Here is a 27090-nt window from a genome sequence, read left to right as displayed (position 1 = left end):
GATGAGACAAATTTCGCAGATGATCCTGGTGAATCCAAAGTTATTGTCAAGAGAGGAGTAAAACACATTGACAGAATTATGGATTCTTCGAAAACTAGTGTCAGTGTAATGGTAGCAGCTACAGCCAGTGGTGTAATATTGCCACCTTATAGTGTCTACCAAGCTAAGCACATGTATCCTACTTGGGTGGAGGGTGGAACACCCAGAGCTGGTTACAACAGGAACAGTAGTGGTTGGTTCGATTTAGAAATGTTTGAAGACTGGGTAGAAAAGATCTTGAATCCCTATGTGAGAAAATTAGAGGGAAGGAAGGCTAATATTGGAGACAATTTGCCTTTGAATGTCATTTGTTTGTGCCAAGAGAATGACATTACTTTTATTCTTTTACCACCTAACGCCAGTCACATTTGCCAACCCCTTGATGTGGCATTTTTTTGTCCAATGAAAAGGGCATGGAGCAAAATGTTTAGAAGACTGGAAGATGAAGAATAAAGGTGTGCTACACAAGTGTGAGTTTCCTTTCATGCTCAAGAAAGCATTCAGTGAGGTGGGTGCCCATGACAGCTCAACTATTCTTTCTGGTTTCAAGGCTTGTGGGATTGTTCCAATAAATCGAGAAATGGTCTAGAAGAATTTGCCAAGCCTTAACCAGGATCCTGGAGGTTTGCTAAGAGGAGCAGAAAAGAGATGGAGCGATACACTTGTGGAACATCTGCAGCAGGCAGGAAATGGAGGAACAAGACCTAGTGAAAGATGTCTTGCAAGAGGAAAGAGAATGAATATTGCTGCTGGTAAGGGAATAGTGGTAAATGACCTCCTTGATTCTGATGAAGAAGAACTAGTTGAGACAGCAGTATTGGAGGAATACTACGATGATGATCTTCATTATGCCAAAGTTAATGAAAGTCACTCTGACATGAATGTGAATACAATTGGAGTTCTAAACAATCAAAGTGATGTCAAAGGTGAACTAGACTTTTTCTGTGTTGATGACTTCATTGTGGTTTCATTTCCCACTGAGAAAAGAGACAGAAACTTCATAGGACAAATTGTAAAATGGCTACGAGATATCATATCTGAGAAAAAGATGTGTCAAGCAAATATATTTCTCATTTCCAGATGTACCCGATATTCAAGAAACATCTGGTAGACAAATAATAATGAAATTGCCCTCAAAAAGTTTGAAAAGGGGACGCTATATCTTTCCAAACATAGATGTCTCCAGTATTGAATGATATCGCAGAAATGAACCGAACATTAATCTAAATTAAATAGGGATTTTATTTTATGATTTATATTCCATACTTTAGAGATTAGGCCTACAGGTGTTAAATATTAGTTAAATGTAGTCATTATGTCATTTTTAAAATGTTAAATCTTTAATGAAATATTTCAAAAACTGAGCTGATGATCGACGTCACCCCACATCATGTACAAAGTTGTTTCTAGGCTGAAATAAATGGTGGGGTGCAGTCAATCACACTTTAGACAGTAATAACCTCGTAATTTATTGAGATTGGTATGTTGTTAAGATTAAGATTTATTACATATATGTACTTTTCTTTTTCAGAATTCTTTCCTCTATTTTCATCCTGTAATATGCCAAAAAATATTTTTATTTTGATCAACTTCACTCCACTGAACGGTATATATTTTCCAGTAGTAGATCCTCCAAGTTGAGGCCACTGGAGAGGGAAACCAATTACCAAGTTACCAATATCTGAGCACACTGTACCCTAGCCTTTAAAATATGTAATAAATACCTCGTACATTTATGAAACCTAACATCTGCAATAATCCACCTTTTAGAATAATTTTTTTTAAAAAACATAACATCATGAAATGCTACTGTAAAGAACTTGTGGTACCGTACGTTACCAACATGTTCCTTCTGCTCCCATATCAAACTAATGGGAAGTTATAATATGCATTCGTATTTCTGACATTCCATTCATTTATTACAAACACATTTAACACATTACAATGTTTGTTTACACTTTCTTCTACAATCAATAATGCTACTTACCTCAGACAAGCAGCCACAATCGCTTCATATCAAGAACGCGCAAATACGGAGCACTGTTGATTGAACGCAGCACATAACACTGACATGTTAACTGTACTGAACTGAATGATTCCTAAAAGGTCTGTCCTTCATTTGATGTGCAATGTTGCCATTATTATTGCGCCCTTTTCCCTAATTAGGATAAAATTGTTCGTAATACACGCCAGTAACGCAAGATTTTCTGGATTAATGTTACTAGCAAAAAGCGACAGAGGTAGATGGTCACCATAAACCTTGTCTAAGCAAACACCAAATAGAACATGCGGATCGCTCAATTCAGACCGATTCAGCTCCTGGGACTCATACACTTATAGTTTCCACAATTTCCATGTTAACGCCTGGCACGCTTCCGAAATACACGATGTGGTCCACGTGGAAACTCTCACTACGAAGTAAGCTTGGTATTGGTCAATATTCAGTCACCCCCAGACAAGTTACTTTACGTTGCACTGCCACAAATAGGTCTTACGGCGACGATGGGAAAGGAAAGGGCTAGGGATGAGATGGAAGCGGCCGTGGCCTTCATTAAGATACAGCCCCAGCATTTGCCTTGTGTGAAAATGTGACAACACAGAAAACAATCTTCAGGGCTACCAACAGTGGAGTTCAAATCCACTATCTCCCGAACACTGGATACGGGCCGTACTTAACCGACTGCAGCTATCGATGATATAGATGTTGATTCCCATGGGGAAATTAAAATATCTGTCCGAATGAGCAAAATTTACAATACCAATACAATGGTCCATTATTGGACATTATAAATCTTCCAGATAACTCATTCTTAGTTGCCTGCGTTTCACCCTCGTGTGCTAAGTTGGGCTCGTCAGTTTGGACTTAGCACACCTCAAAAGACACAAGGCTAGTGCATACCGTGAAGGCCACTGCACAGGCCTCCTGAAGCCACCAGCTCAGTATCACCCCCAGACACATGTATATGTCACCTGCTAATAGTCAACAGTCGAATCACCCCTAGACAGCCGTATATATCATCTGTTATTAGACAAGAGTCAAGTCACCAAAAGACAGCCATATATGTCATCTGTTATTAGTCAACAGTTGAGTCACTCCTTAGACAGCCATATATATCACCTGCTATTAGTCAACAGTCGAGTCACACCTAGACAGCCATATATGTCATCTGTTAGTCAACAGTTGAGTCACCCCTAGCTAGCCATATATGTCATCTGATATTAGTCAACAGTCGAGTCACACCTAGACAGCCATATATGTCATCTGTTATTAGTCAACAGTTGAGTCACCCCTAGCCAGCCATATATGTCATCTGATATTAGTAAACAGTCGAGTCACCCCTACACCGCCATATATGTCACCTGTTATTAGTCAACAGTCGAGTCACCCCTAGACAGCCGAATATGTTACATGCTATTGCTCAACAGTCAAGTCACCCCTAGACAGCAATATATGTCATCTGTTATTAATCAACAGTTGAGTTACCCTTAGACAGCCACATATGTCACCTGATATTAGTCAACAGTTGAGTCACCCTAGACAGCCGTATATGTGATCTGTTATTAGTCAACAGTTGAGTCACCCTAGACAGCCGTATATGTGATCTGTTATTAGTCAACAGTTGAGTCACCCCTAGGCAGCCATATATGACATCTGTTATTAATAAAAAGTTGAGTCACCCTTAACAGCCATATATGTCATCTGTTATTAACGAACAGTCAAGTCACGTTTAGACAGCCGTATATGTCATCTGGTATTAATCAACAGTTGAGTCACCCCTAGACAGCCGTATGTCATCTCTATTTAGTCAATAGTTGATTCACCCTTAGACAGCAATATATGTGATCTGTTATTAGTCAACAGTTGAGTCACCCCATCACAGCCCTATATGTTATTTGCTATTGGTCAACAGTCAAATCACTCCGGCAGTCGTATATGTTATCGGCTATTGTTCGACAGTCAGGTCACCCCTAGATGGCCATATATGTCATCTGTTATTAGTCAACAGTCGAATCACCCCTAGACAGCCGTATATGTCATCTGTTATTAGTCAACAGTCGAATCACCCCTAGTAAGCCATATATCTCACCTGCTATTAGTCAACAGCTGAGTCACCCCTAGACAGCCGTATATGTGATCTGTTATTAGTCAACAGTCGAGTCACCCATACAGCCGTATATGTCCTGCTATTAGTCAAGAGTTGAGTCAACCCTAGAGAGCCATATATGTCACTTGCTATTAATCAACAGTTGAGTCACCCTTAGACAGCCATATATGTCATCTGGTAATAATCAACAGTCGAGTCACCCTTAGACTGCCATATATGTCACCTGCTATTAGTCAACAGTTGAGTCACCCCTAGACAGCCATATATGTCACCTGCTATTAGTCAACAGTTGAGTCACCCATAGACAGCCATGTATGTCACCTGCTATTAATCAACAGTTGAGTCACCCTTAGACAGACATATATATGTCATCTGTTATTAATCAACAGTCGAATCACCCTTAGACAGCCATATATGTCACCTGCTATTAGTCAACAGCTGAGTCACCCCTAGACAGCCGTATATGTGATCTGTTATTAGTCAACAGCTGAGTCACCCCTAGACAGCCGTATATGTCCTGCTATTAGTCAAGAGTTGAGTCAACCCTAGAGAGCCATATATGTCACTTGCTATTAATCAACAGTTGAGTCACCCTTAGACAGCCATATATGTCATCTGGTATTAATCAACAGTCGAGTCACCCTTAGACTGCCATATATGTCACCTGCTATTAGTCAACAGTTGAGTCACCCCTAGACAGCCATATATGTCACCTGCTATTAGTCAACAGTTGAGTCACCCATAGACAGCCATATATGTCACCTGCTATTAATCAACAGTTGAGTCACCCTTAGACAGACATATATATGTCATCTGTTATTAATCAACAGTCGAATCACCCTTAGACAGCCATATATGTCACCTGCTATTAGTCAACAGTTGAGTCAAACCTAGAGAGCCATATATGTCATCTGTTATTAATCAACAGTCAAGCCACCCTTAGACATCTGTTATTCATCAACAGTTGAGTCACCCCTAGACAGCTGTATATGTCATCTGTATTTAGTCAACAGTCAATTCACCCTTAGACAGTAATATATGTGATCTGTTATTAGTCAACAGTCAAATCACCCCTACAGCCAAATAAGTTATCTGCTATTAGTCAATAGACGAGTCACCCAAGACAGCCACATGTTATCTGCAATTAGTCAACAGTCGAGTCACCCTTAGACAGCCGAATATGTTATCTGCAAATAGTCAACAGTTGAGTCACCCTTAGAGAGCCGAATATGTTATCTGCCATTGTTCAACAGTCGAGTCAATCCTAGAAAGCCGTATGTTATCTGCTATTAGTCAACAGTCGAATCACACCCGACAGTAGTACATGTTATCTGCTATTAGTCAAAAGTCGAGCCACCCCTTAACAGAAATATATGTCATCTGATATTAGTCAACAGTCGAGTCACACCTAGACAGCCATATATGTCATCTGTTATTAGTCAACAGTTGAGTCACCCCTAGCCAGCCATATATGTCATCTGATATTAGTAAACAGTCGAGTCACCCCTACACCGCCATATATGTCACCTGTTATTAGTCAACAGTCGAGTCACCCCTAGACAGCCGAATATGTTACATGCTATTGCTCAACAGTCAAGTCACCCCTAGACAGCAATATATGTCATCTGTTATTAATCAACAGTTGAGTTACCCTTAGACAGCCACATATGTCACCTGATATTAGTCAACAGTTGAGTCACCCTAGACAGCCGTATATGTGATCTGTTATTAGTCAACAGTTGAGTCACCCCTAGGCAGCCATATATGACATCTGTTATTAATAAAAAGTTGAGTCACCCTTAACAGCCATATATGTCATCTGTTATTAACGAACAGTCAAGTCACGTTTAGACAGCCGTATATGTCATCTGGTATTAATCAACAGTTGAGTCACCCCTAGACAGCCGTATGTCATCTCTATTTAGTCAATAGTTGATTCACCCTTAGACAGCAATATATGTGATCTGTTATTAGTCAACAGTTGAGTCACCCCATCACAGCCCTATATGTTATTTGCTATTGGTCAACAGTCAAATCACTCCGGCAGTCGTATATGTTATCGGCTATTGTTCGACAGTCAGGTCACCCCTAGATGGCCATATATGTCATCTGTTATTAGTCAACAGTCGAATCACCCCTAGACAGCCGTATATGTCATCTGTTATTAGTCAACAGTCGAATCACCCCTAGTAAGCCATATATCTCACCTGCTATTAGTCAACAGCTGAGTCACCCCTAGACAGCCGTATATGTGATCTGTTATTAGTCAACAGTCGAGTCACCCATACAGCCGTATATGTCCTGCTATTAGTCAAGAGTTGAGTCAACCCTAGAGAGCCATATATGTCACTTGCTATTAATCAACAGTTGAGTCACCCTTAGACAGCCATATATGTCATCTGGTATTAATCAACAGTCGAGTCACCATTAGACTGCCATATATGTCACCTGCTATTAGTCAACAGTTGAGTCACCCCTAGACAGCCATATATGTCACCTGCTATTAGTCAACAGTTGAGTCACCCATAGACAGCCATGTATGTCACCTGCTATTAATCAACAGTTGAGTCACCCTTAGACAGACATATATATGTCATCTGTTATTAATCAACAGTCGAATCACCCTTAGACAGCCATATATGTCACCTGTTATTAGTCAACAGCTGAGTCACCCCTAGACAGCCGTATATGTGATCTGTTATTAGTCAACAGCTGAGTCACCCCTAGACAGCCGTATATGTCCTGCTATTAGTCAAGAGTTGAGTCAACCCTAGAGAGCCATATATGTCACTTGCTATTAATCAACAGTTGAGTCACCCTTAGACAGCCATATATGTCATCTGGTATTAATCAACAGTCGAGTCACCCTTAGACTGCCATATATGTCACCTGCTATTAGTCAACAGTTGAGTCACCCCTAGACAGCCATATATGTCACCTGCTATTAGTCAACAGTTGAGTCACCCATAGACAGCCATATATGTCACCTGCTATTAATCAACAGTTGAGTCACCCTTAGACAGACATATATATGTCATCTGTTATTAATCAACAGTCGAATCACCCTTAGACAGCCATATATGTCACCTGCTATTAGTCAACAGTTGAGTCAAACCTAGAGAGCCATATATGTCATCTGTTATTAATCAACAGTCAAGCCACCCTTAGACATCTGTTATTCATCAACAGTTGAGTCACCCCTAGACAGCTGTATATGTCATCTGTATTTAGTCAACAGTCAAATCACCCTTAGACAGTAATATATGTGATCTGTTATTAGTCAACAGTCAAATCACCCCTACAGCCAAATAAGTTATCTGCTATTAGTCAATAGACGAGTCACCCAAGACAGCCACATGTTATCTGCAATTAGTCAACAGTCGAGTCACCCTTAGACAGCCGAATATGTATCTGCAAATAGTCAACAGTTGAGTCACCCTTAGAGAGCTGAATATGTTATCTGCCATTGTTCAACAGTCGAGTCAATCCTAGAAAGCCGTATGTTATCTGCTATTAGTCAACAGTCGAATCACACCCGACAGTAGTACATGTTATCTGCTATTAGTCAAAAGTCGAGCCACCCCTTAACAGAAATATATGTCATCTGCTATTTGTCAACAGTGGAGTCACCCTCAGACAGCCGTATATGTCATCTGCTATTTTAAACAGTTGAACCACTCCCAAACAGCCCTATATGTTATCTGCTTTTGGTCAACAGTCGAGTCACCCCTACACAGCCATATGTCATCTATTAATAGTCAAGAGTCGATTCACCCCTAGATAGCCGTATATGTCATCTGTTATTAGCCTACAGACGAGTCACCCTTAGACAGCCATATATGTCATATGTTATTAGTCAACGGTAGAGTCATCCCTCGACAGCCGTATATGTCATCTGTTATTATAGTATTTTTCTACTCTGATGGCGGGCGGCCTACATGCTGTGATGGGAAGTGGGGTGCGGGCAGTATGTCACTGCCCAATCAGACAAAAGATCGCCTAGCGGTGGCGCTGAGAACTATTCAGTCGCCTCGAGACTTTGCCGCGCTCACTTCGCTCCAAGAAATGCTGTGTTGTTGAGTAGTCTTACAGTGTGCGTTGGGTATTACAAAGAGCTTGTTTGACGAGTTTGTTTTATGAGTAATTCTTGCCGCGTACTTTACTGCATTCTTCAATTAACGTTTTCGTGGCATGTGATGTGACTTTAGTTTTTTCTATTGTTTCTATTTGTGTTGCTCTGTGTTTTTTTAAAATATAATAATTGCACTATACGTATATCGTACAATGGCGAAGAGGAAGGAGATAAGGAGCCGGGGTAGAAAACTGATCAGCAATGTTCATGAATATTTTCAAAAGGAAGCAGAAAATAATGGCCCTTTAGTGAGTGTGTATAAAGTGCAGCAGAGTGTGTCGGAAGCTTGTCAAGTTAGTACGCGAACCGTTCAGCGTATAGTAAAGGAAGGTAAAGACAGTACCCAGTCATCTGGTTCCATCTCATTTCAATCACCGCGCAAACGAATCAAAAGGAACTGTATAACAAAGGCAATCGACAGATTCCATAAAGATGTAATTAGAAGAACTCTCCTCAGTTATTACGTAAAGGGTGAATACCCGACACTGAACAAATTATGTGATGATTTAGAAGGAGATATAAAATTTAAATGGGGAGTTACTTCATTGTGGAGGATACTAAAGTCTATGGGGTTCAAGTATAAAAAAAAGAAAAGATGGAAAAAGATTTTTAATGGAGAGAGCTGATATAGTAACAGCCAGAGTAACGTTTTTGAGAAAAATGCATCTCCTGAGGAATAAGGACCCATCGCCCCATATATTTTATTTAGATGAGACTTACATTCATCAGAATTACGCTCCAACGAAAATCTGGCAAGATAAAGAGGGTACAGGAGGTTTAAAAAGTTCCTGTAGGGAAAGGTGGACGAATTATAGTTTGTCACGTAGGTTCCAGTCGCACTGGTTTTCTACAGGAATGTAAATTGGTTTTCAGGCCAAAGGTGAAATCGACCAGTGATGACTACCACACTGATATGAACGCTATGGTTTTTAAAGAGTGGTTTCTGAAGTTTTTAGATGCTCTTGACGAAAGGAACATCAAAGACGCAGTGATTGCAATGGACAATGCCAGCTACCATTCAGTACAGCTAGACGAATTCCTACAACGAACACACGAAAAGCTGATATTATATCGTGGTTATCTGCTAGGAATATTCCCCATGACAGCAATCACACCAGACTCGAACTGTTGTCTCTTGTGAAACAATTCAAGCCAAAGGCAAAAATGTACGAAATTGATACACTTGCTGACAGAAAGGGTCATACCGTTGTTCGCCTGCCACCCTATCACTGTCAATATAACCCCCATAGAGCTGGTTTGGGGAAACGTTAAAACTGCTGTAGGGAAAAGGAACAAAACGTTCAAACTAACAGACGTCCAATCTTTAATGGAAGAGGAGCTGGATAAAGTAACCGAACAGGAGTGGAAGGCTTGTGTGTCACGCTGAAAATTTTCAAGAGGACGATTACAAAAGGGACGTGGTATTGGACACAGTCATGGATGATATCATCATAAATTTGCGAGACGACAGCCACAGTGAGGAGTCGAGTGACGAGGATATTTCCGGTGACAGCTCTGGTGATGATGGCGAGTGTCGGGGTGCTGTAACACGGATCCTTCAGCTGGAATAAGGCAAGATAAAGTAAGAAAATGTGTTGTGTAACTCTGTACTTTTGAACAAATTTTTTTCGGTCTGTTGTCAATGCACTTGTTATATGCATTACCAACTCAGTACTTTTGAACGAATTGTTTTTCGGTCTGTTGTCCATGCACTTGTTATATGCATTACTAACTAACTCGTATCATACTACATCGAAGATATAAGAAAATAATTTTAAAAAATACATAAATAAATAAAAATAATAAAACTCATCCACGGACCATAATCGAACTGTAACATACGAAGCTCTGTATTTTATTGTTATGTGGATTTCAACACAACTATAAAGCGCGCGGGCGCTCCTGGCAACGTTGTAGTAGTGGCCTCTGTCTCTCTCCCGTAACGGCCTCTCACGTCGTGCTGGATTGGTCGGCCCCATGCTCCCCGCTTCCCCTGACAGCATGTAGGCCGCCCGCCATCAGAGTAGAAAAACACTATAGTCAACAATCGAGTCACCCCTAGACAGCCACATGTCATCTGTTATTAGTCAACAGTCGAGCCACCACTAGACAGCCACATGTCATCTGTTATTAGTCAAGAGTCGAGTCACCCCTAGACAGCCGTATATCTCATCTGTTATTAGTCAACAGTCAAGTCAACCCTAGGCAGCTACATATATTATCTATTATTAGTCAACAGTCGAGCCACCCCTAGACAGCCACATGTCATCTGTTATTAGTGAACAGTCGAGTCACCCCTACAGAGCCGTATATCTCATCTGTTATTAGTCAACAGTCGAGTCACCCCTTAACAGCAATATATGTCATCTGTTATAGGTCAACAGTTGAGTCACCCCTAGACAGCCGTATATATCATCTGTTATTAGTCAAGTCGAGTCACCTCCAGACAACCGTATATGGTACCTGCTAATAGTCAACAGCTGAGGCACCCCCAGACAGCCGTATATGGTACCTGCTAATAGTCAACAGCTGAGGCACCCCCAGACAGCCGTATATGTTATCTGCTATTGGTCAACAGTTGAGTCACCTCCAGACAGGTGTATATGTTATCTGCTATTGGTCAACAATCGAGTCACCCCTAGACAGCCACATATGTCATATGTTATTAGTCAATAGTCGAGCCACCCCTAGACAGCCATATATGTCATCTGTTATTAGTCAAGAGTCGAGTCACCCCTAGACAGCCGTATATCTCATTTGTTATTAGTCAACAGTCGGGTCACCCCTAGGCAGCTACATTTATCATCTGTTATTAGTCAACAGTTGAGCCACCCCTAGACAGCCACATGTCATCTGTTATTAGTGAACAGTCGAGTCACCCCTAGAGAGCCGTATATCTCATCTGTTATTAGTCAACAGTCGAGTCACCCTTTAACAGCAATATATGTCATCTGTTATATGTCAACAGCTGAGTCACCCCAAAACAGCCGTATACATTATCTGCTATCGGTCAACAGTTGAATCACCCCAAACAGCCGTATATGTTATCTGCTATTAGTCAACAGTTGAGTCACCCCTTCACAGCCATATACGTCGTCTGTTATTAATCAACAGTCAAGTCACCCTTAGATTGCCGTATATGTCATCTGTTATAAATCAACAGTTGTGTCACCCCTAGACAGCTGTATATGTCATCTGCTATTAGTCAACAGTCGAGTCACCCCTAGACAGCCATATGTTACCTGCTATTAGTCAACAGTCAAGTCACCTCCAGACAGCCATATATATCACGTGTTATTGGTCAACAGTCGAGTCACACCCAGACAGCCATATATATCATGTGTTATTTGTCAACAGCTATGACACCCCCAAACAGCCGTATATGTTATCTGCTATTGGTCAAACGTCGAGTCGCCCTAAACAGCCTCAAATATTATCTGCTATTGGTCAAGAGTTGAATCACCCCAAACAGCCGAATATGTTATCTGGTATTGTTCAACAGTCGAGTCACCCCTAGACAGCTGTATATGTCATCTGTTATTAGTCAACATCGAGTCACCCCCAGACATTTGTCATTTGTTATCAGTCAACCGTCGAGTCACCCCTAGACACACATGTCATTTGATATTAGTCAAGAGTCGAGTCACCCCTAGACAGCCGTATATGTTATCTGCTATTGGTCAACAGTCGAGTCACCTCCAGACAGCCATATATATGTCATGTGTTATTGGTCAACAGTCGAGTCACACCCAGACAGCCGTATATATCATGTGTTATTTCTCAACAGCTAAGTCACCCCCAAACAGCCGTATATGTTATCTGCTATTGGTCAAGAGTCGAGTCACCTCCAGACAGCCATATATGTCACCTGTTATTAGTCAACAATCGAGTCATCCCTAGACAGCCGTATATGTCATCTGTTATTAGTCAACAGTCAAGCACCCCTAGACAGCCATAATGTTATCTGTTATTAGTCAACAGTCGAGTCACCTCTACAGTTGCATTCGCCACCTGGTATTAGTCAACAGTCGAGTCACCCCTAGACAGCCATATATGTCACCTGTTATTAGTCAACAATCGAGTCACCCCTCGACAGCCGTATATGTCATCTGTTATTAGTCAACATCGAGTCACCCTTAGACAGCCGTATATGTCATTTGTTATCAGTCAACCGTCGAGTCACCCCTAGACACACATGTCATTTGTTATTAGTCAACCGTCGAGTCACCCCTAGACAGCCGTATATATCACCTGTTATTAGTCAACATTCGAGTCACCCTTAGACAGCCGTATATGTCATCTGTTATTAGTCAACAGTCGAGTACCCCCAGAAAGCCGTATGTGTTATCTGCTATTAGTCAACAATCGAGTCACCCCGACAGTTGTATACGTCATCTGCCATTAGTCAACAGTCGAGTCATCCCTAGATAACCGTATATGTCATCTGTTATTAACAGTCGAGTCACCCGTACACAGAGGTATATGTCATTTGTTACTTGTCAACAGTAGAGTCACTCCTAGACACACTTACATGTCATCTGTTAATAGTCAACAGCCGAGTCATCACTAGACAGCCGTATGTCATCTATTATTAGTCAACAGTCGAGTCACGCCTAGACAGGTGTATATATCATCTGTTATTAGTCAACTGTCGAGTCACCCCTAGAAAGCCATATAGGTTATCTGCTATTAGTCAACATTCAAGTCACCCCTAGACAGCCGTATATGTCATCTGTTATTACTCAACGGGTTATGAATTTCATGTTGTTGGTCCGTATTGAACTGAGAATACCATATGAATAACAGCACAGTAAAGGTTTCCACCTATTTAATACTAATATGTATTTACAATATTTTAAATTACATGGAACGAGTTTTGACCCACCTAGGGGTCATCATCAGCCATATTAAAGCAAGTTTTGTCGAATCCTATAACATGTTATTTTAACTGTAATAATCTTATGGATTTATAATTTTTTAAAGTGAAGTGTGGTATTGAGATTGAAATGTTAGTATGGTACAGGTGAGTAGTAATTAATAATAATATGAGAAATGTACATACAAAGAAGTTTGGAACAAAGTACAAATGGGGTGCTTAGTGTTGTAAACATTATAATCTCATGGATACCAGTAGTCCTCGTACTAAAGAATACAATGTAAAATAACACATATAAACATATATACAAGGATGTACAAAGTCTGGAGCGTAAAAAGTGATAGTCTTTTAATGCCGAGTCAGCTTGACACTGATGAGCTTAAGCGGAGAAATTAGGCATTTAGTGTATTAAAGCTGTGTTGACCGGCAGCATTGTTGATTATTGGACGTGAAGTTATTTTTGAATTTCTGGTTAAGAAGAAGGTGGATACTGCGCGTGGATATATTAATTCTCAGTTCTTAGCAGAAACCAAATTGGACCTGTTAAAATGGAGAAAGCCGGTAAAAAAAAAACAAAAAAAAAAAAAAACAACACGAAGATAGGAAAAGGTTAACATAAAGTGAAAGGACGCTTACCTCGCACTGCGGTGTATGTAGTTTAGCTGATGGTGTGCAACTGGTGGCGGGAAGAGAAATGTGGGCAGAGAGGAGGGCAGGCGCATGCGGGTTAGGGGGATGGTTAGGATGATGGGGGGGGTGGGAGGGGGGGAGCCTTAAGGCGGTGATGAAGGGTGCGGGAGAAAGGGTAATTGTCTCGGAAAAGTACCTTTGATTAGACTTAGGATTGAGTTTTGGTTGGCTGTATTATTGTTTCTGAGGAAAGTGATAAATAGATCGAAGAGTATGTTGGGTTTCTCTGAGTTTTCATTGAGATTGTGACTGGCGTTGAAGTATTGGTCTAGGAGTATGTAGTAATTTTCCATTATGTTGAGTAAAGGGCCCTTGTTTGCTAATTCGAGTATGTCCATGTCCTATTCGATATTGGTGAAATGATGGTTATAATCTTGCATGTGTTGGCCGATGGCTGAAAACCTGTTGTATTTTATTGCGTTAGTGAGTTCGTGGTATCTGGTATTGAAGTTTCTTCCGGTTTGTCCAATGTAGGATTTTTCACAGGTGTTTCATTTGATCCTATAAACTCCTGATTTTAAAAAAACTGCTGGTCTTGTTGATGTGTGAAGTATTGTGCAAAACGTTCGTTTTCTTATTGTTGGTTTTGAAGGCTATTTTAACGCCTTGTTTCTTGAAGATATTGGTTAACTTGTAGATATCACTGTTGAACGTAAAGGTGGAAAATGTTAGAGGTTTAGTTATTTCTTTTTTGAGGGTAGTTTTAGGGCGATGTTTGTGTTTATTGATTATCCTTTCTATACAATGATTGCTGAAGCCGTTGAATTTTGCCATTCCGCGGATTGTGTTAAGTTCATTCTTTAGATCTTTCTTGGACATAGGTATGCTGAAGGCTCGGTGGACTAGGTTATTGTATGTGGCCCGTTTGTGGGACTGAGGGTGCACTGAATCTTGGCTAATGGTGGAGGCTGTTTGAGTAGGTTTTCTGAATATTTTATAACTGAAAGAATCTGAGTTTCTAGTGATAGTTAAATCTAGGAAGTTGATTTTTTGATTTGATTTGGATTCTAGTGTGAATTTGATATGGGAATCAATAGTGTTGAGTCTTAAGAGGGTGGTGGAGGCGTTAATTGATTTCTCATTCATGATTACGAAGACATCGTCGACATATCTGGCCCAAAAGAGAATGTTTCCAAATTCATTGTCAATTTTGGTGTATTCGAGGAAGTCCAGGTATATTTCTGCCAAGATGCCTGAGGCCAGTGACCCCATTGCCAAACCATCTTGTTGATATATAACATTGTCGAAAGTGAAGAAGCTATTGTTGACGATTAGTTTAAATACTGTGATAAAGTCTTGTATCTCTAGTTTGCTTAAGTGGCTGTTTTTGTTTAAATTGTTTTAATTATTGGAATTAATTTTGATACTTGTATGCTTGGGTACATATTCACAATATCGAAAGAGTGGATAGAGTAATCCGGTTGCAAATTGAACTTGTTAAGTTTTTCTACTAGCTCTGGTGTGTTTTTAATAGACTTTTTGGATAAAAATTGATAATTTTTTCTTAAGAAACATTGGATGAATTGTGATAATTTGTATAAGGAGCTTGGTCTATAGTTGATAATTGGGCGGATGGGAACTCCAGCTTTGTGTATCTTGGGGAGAGCTTTAGCAGTGGGTAGTCCTGGGTTCATATGTATGAGTTTGGATTTTTCCTGTCCAGTAAATAAAAATGAAGTGTTTTTAAGAATTTGTTCAAGTAGTCTTTGAATTTTTTGGGTGGGGTCTTTTTTGATTATGGAAAATGAGCTGTCTGTGAAAAAGTTTTCTGTTTTTTCAATATATACTTTTTTATCCATGATAACTGTTGCATTGCCTTTGTCAGCTTTGGTTACGATGAGTTTGTTGTCTTTAATTTTCTTTTTGAGGGCGTATATGCGCTTTTGTTCAGCTATTTTTTCTCTATTATTGAGGTTATTTGCGGGGTTGGTTAGGTTGGAGAGGATATTGTTCAGTTTCCTTTTAACATCGGTTCTAACCTCATTTTGCGTAACTTCCAGCATTTTGCTAATGGCTAGCTCTGATTCTGTGATCATAGTAGTGGCTATGTTGAGACTGTTCAAATTGGGCCAGTTGTGTTTCGATCCTTTGGATAAAGTTGAGTGTTCAATTTCACTTAAGGGCGTGCTTGATAGATTTACGACCGCTGGATGAAACTGCGAACAATCGAACGTGTTTCTATTGGAGTTTCTAGTTTGAATGTTATGTAGTTGGGAGTTTTTTAGCCTTGTTACAAGTGAACTATGTAGTGCGAGTGGAATGTATTTTTTTTAAGACTTTATTTGTAAAATATGACATGATGTTTTATTTTTATTGACCTAACCTGTATTGTATAACATTGTAACATAGGCATTTGTAAATAGTAGAATTCTGTTCTATAGTTCCTGGAAAGATCCAGAAAGTTTCATAACTTTTGTACAAGGTGTGTTACTTTGTTTGTAATGTATTCTAGAAAATATTTCTGACTGTTCTGGAAATACGACATTCGCGATCAGGCGTATTCTAGAATGTTAGTCAAAGTTCGCGATTGAAAGTAAGGTTGTGATTGGTGAGTCTAGGTGGCGATAGGGAACACGTGCACGCTGATTGGCTGCCTCCGGAATTTCCTATATATAGTGAGCGAGGCAGTGTTCGAATCAATTCTGTATCCTGAAATCTGTCGGTCTTGGTCTATCTGTCTGCGAGCAGCCTATCTGGTTGATGTCCCCCGGTTTCCGGGATGGCACTCTCCTCGGGTAAGCACTCTTGAATTCCGTTCCTGCTAAAATTTCCGTAATGTTCCAATTTGCTTTTCATACAGGAGTCTGCCCTAACCTCGACTAGATTCACCAAATTAGTTACTTATGACGCCTTAGTTTTTCAGCTGCGCTTACCTGTTCGTTTCCGAGGCATTCCCATTTCTTGTTTCACTAAAATATGTAGATTGTAGCTTAATATTATTTCCCTTGGGGTTTGCCTCTGGTAGTTCTGTATCACTTTAGGTACACTAGATTTTGGATAACCTTTTTCACATCACTGTAAATTGCGTTGTACAACTGCATTGGTAACTAGATGTATAGTTGATTTGAAATTTGAATTTACACTGCTACGAAATAAGCTATGTATATCACTGAACTTATAGCTCGTAACTTGGAATTGTGTTGGAATGTATTTGTAAAATTTTTGTAAATAATATTTTTCAAACCTAAGGATCACGGGCATTTATTTTCGGAATCCGCTATCTAAGCCATGTCCATGCCTTTGGTAGGTTCCCAGCCTTTTCATCTTCCTGGTTTGTTGTTGACTAGTTGGCACTACTGATATTTACGTACATGTTTTGTTGGAGATCCGCGGAACTACTGTTTTTCCGAGTGTGCAGTGATTTCTTATATTGTGTAGTTTGCTCTTACCTTCCCCTTTTAACCCTGTTTGTGCCTTGTTTTGTGTTACCACTGTAGAAGAGGTAACAGCCTGTTGAGTTTATTCTCCAAATTTGACTGTTTTCTGGCTAGTTCGTGGAATAATTTGTTCTCTACTTGTTGATAGAAAAGTGTCCATTGTGCATTTGAAAGTAGTTTAGTCGCTGCGAGGTGAGCGTCATATCATTTCTGAATCAAAAAAAAATTTCTTTCTATGCAAGAATTTAATTTTGTCTCTTAACCATATTTTGTTGGTTTCGTTTTGAGTTTTGAAGGTTTGAGGTGAAATCCGATATTTCTTTTTATTGCTTCTTAGAAAATTAAGTGTCAAGTTAAGTGATATACATTGTTTTAGGAAATCGATGTCTTTTCGTAGTTTGGCTATCTTTAATTTTAGACCTATATATTGAAAGGCTTTCTGTTTTGCATGATAGGCTACATCATCAAGGGTTATGAATTTCATGTTGTTGGTCCGTACTGAACAGACGAGTCACCCCTAGACAGCCGTATATGTCATCTGTTATTAGTCAACAGTCGAGTCACCCTTAGACAGCCATATATGTCATCTGCTATTAGTCAACAGTAGAGTCACCCCTAGACAGCCATATATGTGATCTGCTATTAGTCAACAGTAGAGTCACCCCTAGACAACAATATATGTCATCTGCTTAGTCAACAGTCAGGTCACCCCTAGACAGCCATATATGTCATCTGCTATTTTCAACAGTTGAATCACTTCCAAACAGCCCTATATGTTATCTGCTATTTGTCAACAGTCGAGTCACCCCAAACACTTGTATATGTTATCTGCTTTTGGTCAAGAGTCGAGTCACCCCTAGACGGCCGTATATGTCATCTGTTATTAGTCAACAGTCGAGTCACCCCTAGACAGCCATATATGTTATCTGCTATTAGTCAACACTTGAATCACCCAAAACAGTTGTATATGTCATCTGTTATTAGTCAACAGTCGAGTCACCCCTAGACAGTCATATATGTCATCTGGTATTGTTCAACAGTCGAGTCACCAATAGACAGCCATATATGTTATCTGCTATTAGTCAACACTTGAATCACCCAAAACAGTTGTATATGTCATCTGTTATTAGTCAACAGTCGAGTCAACCCTAGACGGCCGTATATGTCATCTGTTATTAGTCAACAGTCGAGTCACCCCTAGACAGCCATATATGTCATCTGGTATTGTTCAACAGTCAAGTCACCCCTAGACGGCCGTATATGTCATCTGTTATTAGTCAACAGTCGAGTCACCCCTAGACAGCCATATATGTTATCTGCTATTAGTCAACACTTGAATCACCCAAAACAGTTGTATATGTCATCTGTTATTAGTCAACAGTCGAGTCACCCCTAGACAGCCATATATGTCATCTCCTATTAGTCAAAAGTCGAGTCACCCCTAGACAGCAATATATGTCATCTCCTATTAGTCAAAAGTCGAGTCACCCCTAGACAGCAATATATGTCATCTGTTATTAGTCAACAGTCGAGTCACCCCTAGACAGCCATATATGTCATCTGTTATTAGTCAACAGTTGAATCACCCCGACAGCCGTAAATGTCATCTGCTATTAGTCAACAGTTGAGTCACCCCTAGACAGCCATGTAATTCATCTGTTACTAGTCAACAGTCGAGTCACCCCTCGACAGCCGTATATATCATCTGTTATTAGTCAACAGTCGAGTCACCCCTAGACAGGCGTATATATCATCTGTTATTAGTCAACAGTCGAGTCACCCTTAGACAGCCGTATATGTCATCTGCTATTAGTCAACAGTCGAGTCACCCCTAGACAGCCAAATATGTGATCTGCTATTAGTCAACAGTCGAGTCACCCCTAGACAACAATATATGTCTGCTGCTATTAGTCAACAGTCGGGTCACCCCTAGACAGCCGTGTATGTCATCTGCTATTTTCAACAGTTGAATCACCTCCAAACAGCCCTATATGTTATCTGCTATTTGTCAACAGTCGAGTCACCCCAAACAGTTGTATATGTTATCTGCTTTTGGTCAACAGTCGAGTCACCCCTAGACAGCCATGTGTCATCTGTTATCAGTTAACAGTCAAGTCACCCCTAGACTCCGTATGTCATCTGTTATTAGTCAACAGTCGAGTCACCCCTAGAGAGCCATATATGTTAATATTATCTGCTATTAGTCAACAGTCGAGTCACCCCTAGACAGCCGTATATGATACCTGCTGTTAGTCAACAGTTGAGTCACACCCATCAACTGACGGAGGGGCAAAAGATTGACAGAATAGCGTCATGTCTAAGTCATCTGCAGCAGAGGTACCATGTGGAAGAGTATGCGTTTCTTTCCCGTATCAGCGACACGTGGTGCCACCTTTCGAATCCAAGAGCAAACACCAAGCCCAACAATGGAAATGTCGCAATTCTCCCCCACCAAAAAAATCCCAAGCTGTTCACAGAAGTTCCAGTCCTGTAAAAGTCATGATGACCTTCTTCTTACATTGCAGGGTCCCTCAGCTTGTCGATCAATGCGCAGTGATATGAAGATACTTTGCAGAAATTGTGGAATGCCCTGCATGCTGACGATAATACTACCAGCCAAACTTCAATCTGGCAAAGGCTACACTTCAGTGTGATTTTGATGGGAAACTCTTCAACATTCTCTGTACAGCCCGGATATTTCACCTTGTGATTTTCACGTTTCTCGTGACCTGGAGAAAGATGCAGATGACATTTGTTTTCCTCGCAATGTACGGACAGCAGTATAAAATAGTATGAGTGCAGAGTACTGTATAATTTCTATGCAGGTAGGCTTTCATTGGAAACAAATGACTCCCAATTTTGTTGTATATATCCGCGTGCGAAGTACGTACAATATCAGGGACTAGCAGCTATACATTGCAGACTGCGGCTTGCTCCTTTCTCTTACGATTCCTCATTTTCAATGAAACTCCAGAACCTTCCCAATAACATTAGTGAGGACCAAGCAAGTTGGCCGCAGTTAGGATCACGTAGTTGTGATTTGGTGGGTTTGAATCCCACTAACAATAATCTTGAAGGTGATTTTCCATTTTCACAACAAGTGAATGATGGGATTGTACCTTAATCAAGGCCCTTGTACATTCTTGCATCGCCATGTTAGTTTGACGTTAAACCACCAGCAAAAAGAAAATTACCGAGGTGAATAAACAATTTATTTTGACAAGGGCAATGTGATTAATCTCAAAATATGGTTTCAAATTTTAAGGTTGATTTTTTATGCAGAATATACATGAAAACCCCACCAAACCGGGGTCCCATTTCACAAGAAACAGGAAAGCAGGAATGTCACGCAGGTCCACCTGGCCAGTACAGGCCCCTTGCCAGGGTGCAGTGAAGACCTCAAGGGAGAGAAGATGAACTTCAACACGGTGAGGCAGAACAGCCAGCTTGTAGAAACGCTCAATGGCTAAACAGGTTGTTCTAGCTCCCAACAGTTGAGTCTCTAGTATGATCCAGCATGTCTTATGATACACGGTCGCAGGGTAAGGGTCCAAAATCACAGTACAAACTCTGATCCACCTCAAACAAAACCATGCCTATGCCATTCGCTGCTATCATTCCTTTTAAAAGACCAATGGTAATGAGATAAAGATGACAGAAGCCGGTTACGGGTGTAACTAGACCTACATGTTGGCAGTTGATATGTTACGGTTGCCTTGCTGAGATCCTGCGAATGATCAAGGATCCGGTCCTGCACTGCTATCAACTCCGCAAATGTGGGTTAACCATGGTTAGTTGCACTTGAACATGGCTGGGAAACATCACAATTTGTGGTTAAAGAAATCTAAGATTCTGAAGGACAACACTAACAGACAAGGTAGGTCTCCCTGGCAAGAAGAGCAGATGTGGAAGACAGGTGGGTAAATGTTTTAAGGGGAAGCTTTCTCCCTGGGGAGTAAGTTCAGGAGAGATATCACTTAAGAATTGGTATGAAGGTTATCAGAAAAATCTGAAGCCTGTATAGCATACACCTTCTTTTGGAAAGGGAATGGGTACAGAGAACAATTTAACCAGCAAAAGGCAAGTATGTGTAAGAATAGCAGATTTTCCTTTAACTTCCTTCTCAAAAATGCCCCTGCACAGCTCCTGTTTGTCAAGGATTAGTTTCAATCACATAAATCTTCCTTGATACTTGCTCTATACAACAGTGAAACCCCCCATTAAAATACATCAAGCAGTTCCCAAGATAAGCTCATACAAATACAGACAGATGTCTACTAGGGGATTTATTTTAAAATACGTAGCGATACATTAGTATACAATGCTTTGTCAAAAGGAACAAAGCATATTCTCACACAAATACAATACATAAAGGACCTAATCCTGGATAAAAATGTAAAAAAATTTAAGCCATTTTACATTATTTGTTCTCCTTTAAGAAGATACCAGTGAAAGCTAAGACTTTATGTTGTTTACATTCAACAAACAGATAAAACTATAAAATTCACAATAAGGCTATATTTATATATCTTTTCTGGTACAACAATAGTCAATCATTTGCCTCACTTTAACTTGCGCTTCTTTAAGACGTATCTTGTCATACTCCCTATCATGGTTGTGTGGTTTCTTTAATAAAATCGAGCTATCGTCCAGTGTTTCGCAAGAACCACGACACTGGCGACGATACTCAGCACAGTACCACTGTTTCTTTTCTCCAGTTTTTCTGTGCAAATTGTAGATATATCCATCATGCATCAATTGTTGGCCTCCACGTAAACTATCCAGGAACTGGAGCTGCCCTGCAGGAGAAACTGAATATTAGATCCTGACGAGAAACAAATTCACTAAAAATGTTTTAACGAGCAATTCAGATACAGCTTCGTGTTAGTTTCTGAACATATTTCATTATTAATGTCAATAACAAAGCCTCAGGAACCATTGGAAGATTGTCATCAATCACCCCTTGATCTGCATTTAGGGCAATTGCCCAAGTGGCAGATTCACTATCTGTTGTTTTCATAGTCTTTTCTTAATTAATCGCAAAGAATTTGGAAATTCACTGAACCTCTCCCTTGGTAAATTATTCCAATCCTCAACTCCCCTTCTTATAAACAAATATTTGCCGAAATTTGTCCTTCTGACTTCCAACTTTTATCTTCATATTGTGATCTTGCCTACTTTTAAAAGCACGACTCAAACTTATTCGTCTACTAATGTCACTCCACACCATCTCTCCACTGACAGCTCAGAAAACAACACTTAGTCGAGCAGCTCGTCTCCAAGTTTTCTCAGCCCAAACTTTGCAAAATTTTCATAATGTTACTCTTTTGTCGGAAATCACCCATGACAAATCAAGCTACTTTCTTTTGAATTTTTCCATTTCTCAAATCAAGAAATCCTGCTGAGGATACACTGGAACCATACTCTAGTTGGGGTCTTACCAGAGACTTACAAGCCCTCTCCTTTATATCCTTACTACAACCCCTAAATACTCTCATAACCCTGTGCAGAGATCTGTACCTTTTATTTACAATCCCATATATGTGTTTACCCCACTGAAGAAATTTCCTTACATTAACACCTAGGTACTTACACTGATCCCTATGAGGAACTTTCACCCCATCAATGCAATAATTAAAACTGAGAGGACTTTTCCTATTTGTGAAACTCACAACCTGACTTTTAACCCCGTTTATTATCATCTGTGCATCTCACAACATTGTCAAGGTCTTTTTGCAGTTGCTCAAAAATATTGTAACTTATTTATTACTCTATACAGAATAACATCACCTGCAAACATCTTTCCTCATGTCATTTATAAATATAAGAAACCATAAAGGTCCAAAAATACTACCATGAGGAATTCCCCTCTTAATGATTACAGGTTCATATAATGCTTTAGCCACTCAAATTCTCTGACTTCTATTTTCTAGAAATATAGCCACCCATTCAGTCATTATTTTGTCTAGTCCAGATGTATTAATTTTTGCCAGTAGTCTCCCATGATCCACCCTATAAAATGCCTTAGATAGGTCAATGACGATACAGCCCATTTGACCTCCTGAATCTAAGATATCTACTATATCTTGCTGGAATCCTACAAGTTGAGCTTCAGTGGGATAACCTTTCATAAAGCCGAACTGCCTTCTATCGAACCAGTTATTAATTTTGAAAACATGTCTAATATATCAAAAAGAATGCTTTCCCAATGCTTACATGCAATGCATGTCAAACTGACTGGCCTGTAGGAGAACCCGGGGTAATTAGAACATGGGATAATAAGAACATTATCATAAGAAAATAAAATACAAAACTGATAGGTTAATTAGAAAGAACTGCCATTGATGCTTTCACTGCCCGTACTTATAGACATGATACTGTATAGGCTTTTGGGCTTAAATTGTAAATGTTTCATTGAAGTTTGGGGCATAATTACAAGAAGAAATCTATCTCATTATCGTAGAAATTGCCTATGTTTCAAGGACATGTACAAAAATATGGTCGGTAGTGAGAGCGTCAAGCATGCCATATTGTAATGTAGGTATTAATTGAACTTTTCATTAAAAATTATTCCTTTTTTCCTCAAAGAATTAGTAAGCCAGTGGATTGAATGACCGATCAATAACCCCAGATAAAATTCTATGTGCCTGCTAGAATATGATCTTACAGACTAGTAATAAAACGTCCAAGCAGAGACTCTGTGTGAGGCTACAACACATGGCATTAATATCTGTTGAGACCAGCCTACCGAACATTAAGAACATTCACAGAAGTTTTACAAAATCAATCACAAGGTTGCATTTCATTAACAAGTTTAGTTTAGCTTCAGTTCTCACTTTGAGCATAAACATGTTCTGCAACACAATGTCTTCAAAACAAGTGAACTCGTGGCTGGATACAGACCTGGTCCGATTTATGGAAGTGGCATCAATGTGAAATTGGAACAGGTGGATCATATCAAGTATTTAGGATATGTAGGCTGTACTAACAAGATGCAGTGAGCTCGTAGTTGGGACGACGATCTTTACGTTGGTCTGTTACTTTATGGGAGTGAAAGCTGAGTGGACAAAGGATGTATTATTTACAACCTGGAAGCAACGGACATGAAAGTAGCGAGAATAATGCAGGTAAAAACAGGTGAAGGCACTCGGAAAGACCAAGTTAGAAATTAACTTGATTGATGAAGCTGTACGAATACTCCAGCTTCGATGGCGAATGGAGGAGAATAAGTTACCGGGAAGTATAATGGGTTCAACCATAGAGGGTAAGAAGAGTAGAGGGAGAACAAGGCGATGATGGTTAGACTCGTACGAAACTCTCAATGAGCTTGACATTTTGCTGAAATAATCGACGTCCTATTGGAAGCTCGCTTACCAAAACTAGCTGAAAGTTTTAAGTGGAAGGTCCCAAAGCGAACCTTGAGTATCAGATGAAAGCAGCAAACAAGCAAGCAGTGGGCCGCAGCACCTATACTATTGTTTGTATCGATAAAGTGATTGAAACAAATAAAGGTCTGGCACCTAACTGGAGTTTTATGTCATATAAATATATATTTTTTCGACCACAAATTTTTTTTTGGTTTATTTATATCTAATAACTAACTTACACAAAGAATGAATGATTGCCACAGCTCCATGAAATTTCCTCATTAATGCCCAGCATGCATTTGAGGTCCACGCTGCGGGCCACGTGGAGTCTCTCACTACGAAGCAAGCATGCTATTGGTCAACAGTCGAGTCACCCCCAGACAGCCGAATATGTTATCTGCTATTGGTCAACAGTCGAGTCACCCCAAGACAGCCGTGTATGTTATCTGCTATTGGTCAACAGTCGAGTCACCCCCAGACATCCGTATATGTTATCTGCTATTGGTCAACAGTCGAGTCACCCCCAGACAGCCGTATATGTTATCTGCTATTGGTCAACAGTCGAGTCACCCCCAGACAGCCGTATATGTTATCTGCTATTGGTCAACAGTCGAGTCACCCCCAGACAGCCATATATGTTATCTGCTATTGGTCAAAAGTCAAGTCACCTCCAGAAAGCCGTGTATGTTATCTGCTATTGGTCAACAGTCAAGTCACCCCCAGACAGCCGTGTATGTTATCTGCTATTGGTCAACAGTTGAATCACCCCCAGACAGCCGTGTATGTTATCTGCTATTGGTCAACAGTCGAGTCACCTCCAGACAGCTGTGTATGTTATCTGCTATTGGTCAACAATCGAGTCACCTCCAGACAGCCGTGTATGTTATCTGCTATTGGTCAACAGTTGAATCACCCCCAGACAGCCGTGTATGTTATCTGCTATTGGTCAACAGTCGAGTCACCCCCAGACAGCCATGTATGTTATCTGCTACTGGTCAACAGTCCAGTCACCCCCAGACAGCCGTGTATGTTATCTGCTAGTGGTCAACAGTCGAGTCACCCCCATACAAGTGAAAACTATACAATATCAAATAGTATCCAGTATTTGGGAGATATTAGGTTCGAACCCCACTATCGGCAGCCCTGAAAATGGTTTTCCGCGGTTGCCCATTTTCACACCAGGCAAATGCTGGGGCTGTACCTTAATTAAGGCCACGGCCGGTTCCTTCCCATTCCTAGCCCTTTCCTGTCCCATCGTCACCATAAGACCTATCTGTGTCGGTGCGACGTAAAGCAACTAGCAAAAAAATTATGTATATATATTAAACATTCTTTGGAACATGTTTCGTTTTATTTTAAGACTTCTTCAGCCATAGCGTCTCGTAACAGATTGTGATACTCATTGTTGCTGTCTAATAATTTTAAAAATGGATGAACCCATGTCTTTTACGAACTGTTTGAGAATACACTAAAGACAATAAGTAATATTTACTTAAAATTTTCCATCACTGCTTTTAAAAAAAAATTCTTCAATGTTAAAATATGAATGACATTCCTTAAAAATATGACAAGCAGTCCTGGTAGCTTAAGTGTACTGACTGAGGAAGATTTGAATTCTAGTCTCAGAATAGAAAAATGAAACCATATCCACATCAGAATACTTAAACGCTTTTAATTCTTATGAAAATTCCTTTCAAAAAATAAGCTATATCCAGTAGAAAGAATATAATGCTTCTGAGATAAGCTTGTCATATGGCAAAGATGTGCGCTGCATGACCACCATATTGACAGCTTAATTCTTATGAACATTCCTTTCAAAAGGCAAGGTCTGGAAAGAAAGAGATACATATAATTAATGGGTTTAAAACCCTTGGAAATTTAAGAAATGAGTTTCCATCATGAATGCGTGACGTAAATGCTTACCATGAAAGTTGGTAAAACTCCCTACAGCTGGTTAACATCTGAGCCTCGCTCTGACTTGCTTTTCACCATGCTACTGAGTGTGTTATAATTATGGTTCTTCTCATCTGGCGGAACTTGGCTAGGTGTGGTAGGAGGGGAAGGGGAAACAGCTATAACTATACGGAGAGAGAACGGGAGGGTGGGATGTTTCTTTTAGGGGAGTAACTTCAAATTATTAATTTCTCGCAATGATAGGAGCAATGGTATCTGTTCATAGAACAGATTTTTGTTCTCTTGAACATCATTCAAATTTTTGTTTGCGTTAATACTCTGGTCCAAACTTATATAAATATTTTTTAATTGTTCATCAGGTTCCCTTTGATCACTTTTTTTAAAGTGGTCAAGCCTCTAGTTATGTCGGTATATTGTTGACAAGAATCTCCCATATGGACACTCATAGCAGAATACAGTGAAACCTCGATTCTCCGTTTTTCGAGGGACCATGAAAATAAAACGTACAACACGGGAAAACGGAATATCCGGGAATGAATGAAAACCATCAACAATTTGGCTAAACATCACAAAAATTAAATATGTATAA

At 40.0% G+C, this 27090-nt stretch overlaps 1 protein-coding gene across 10 annotated transcripts in view; it reads right to left on the bottom strand.

The window, feature by feature from the left end:
- The window catches only part of LOC136879195 (modifier of mdg4), a 617535-nt gene that overhangs the window by 177619 nt on the left and 412826 nt on the right, over positions 1-27090 (bottom strand). The window contains exon 7 of one of the 10 annotated variants that reach the window (XM_068229103.1): positions 21507-22019. The exons of 7 other annotated variants lie outside the window; for them this stretch is intronic. In XM_068229103.1, the coding sequence (XP_068085204.1) occupies positions 21742-22019 (278 nt within the window). In that variant the 3' untranslated portion in view covers positions 21507-21741. Of the gene's footprint in view, positions 1-21506; positions 22020-27090 lie in introns of those variants that run through there. 2 more of the 10 variants (XM_067152982.2, XM_067152978.2) reach the window with 2 other exon arrangements.

This window comes from Anabrus simplex, chromosome 8 (assembly GCF_040414725.1).
Source record: "Anabrus simplex isolate iqAnaSimp1 chromosome 8, ASM4041472v1, whole genome shotgun sequence".
Classification (NCBI taxonomy): Eukaryota; Metazoa; Arthropoda; class Insecta; order Orthoptera; family Tettigoniidae; genus Anabrus; species Anabrus simplex.
This window is presented reverse-complemented; position numbering and strand designations above follow the sequence as displayed.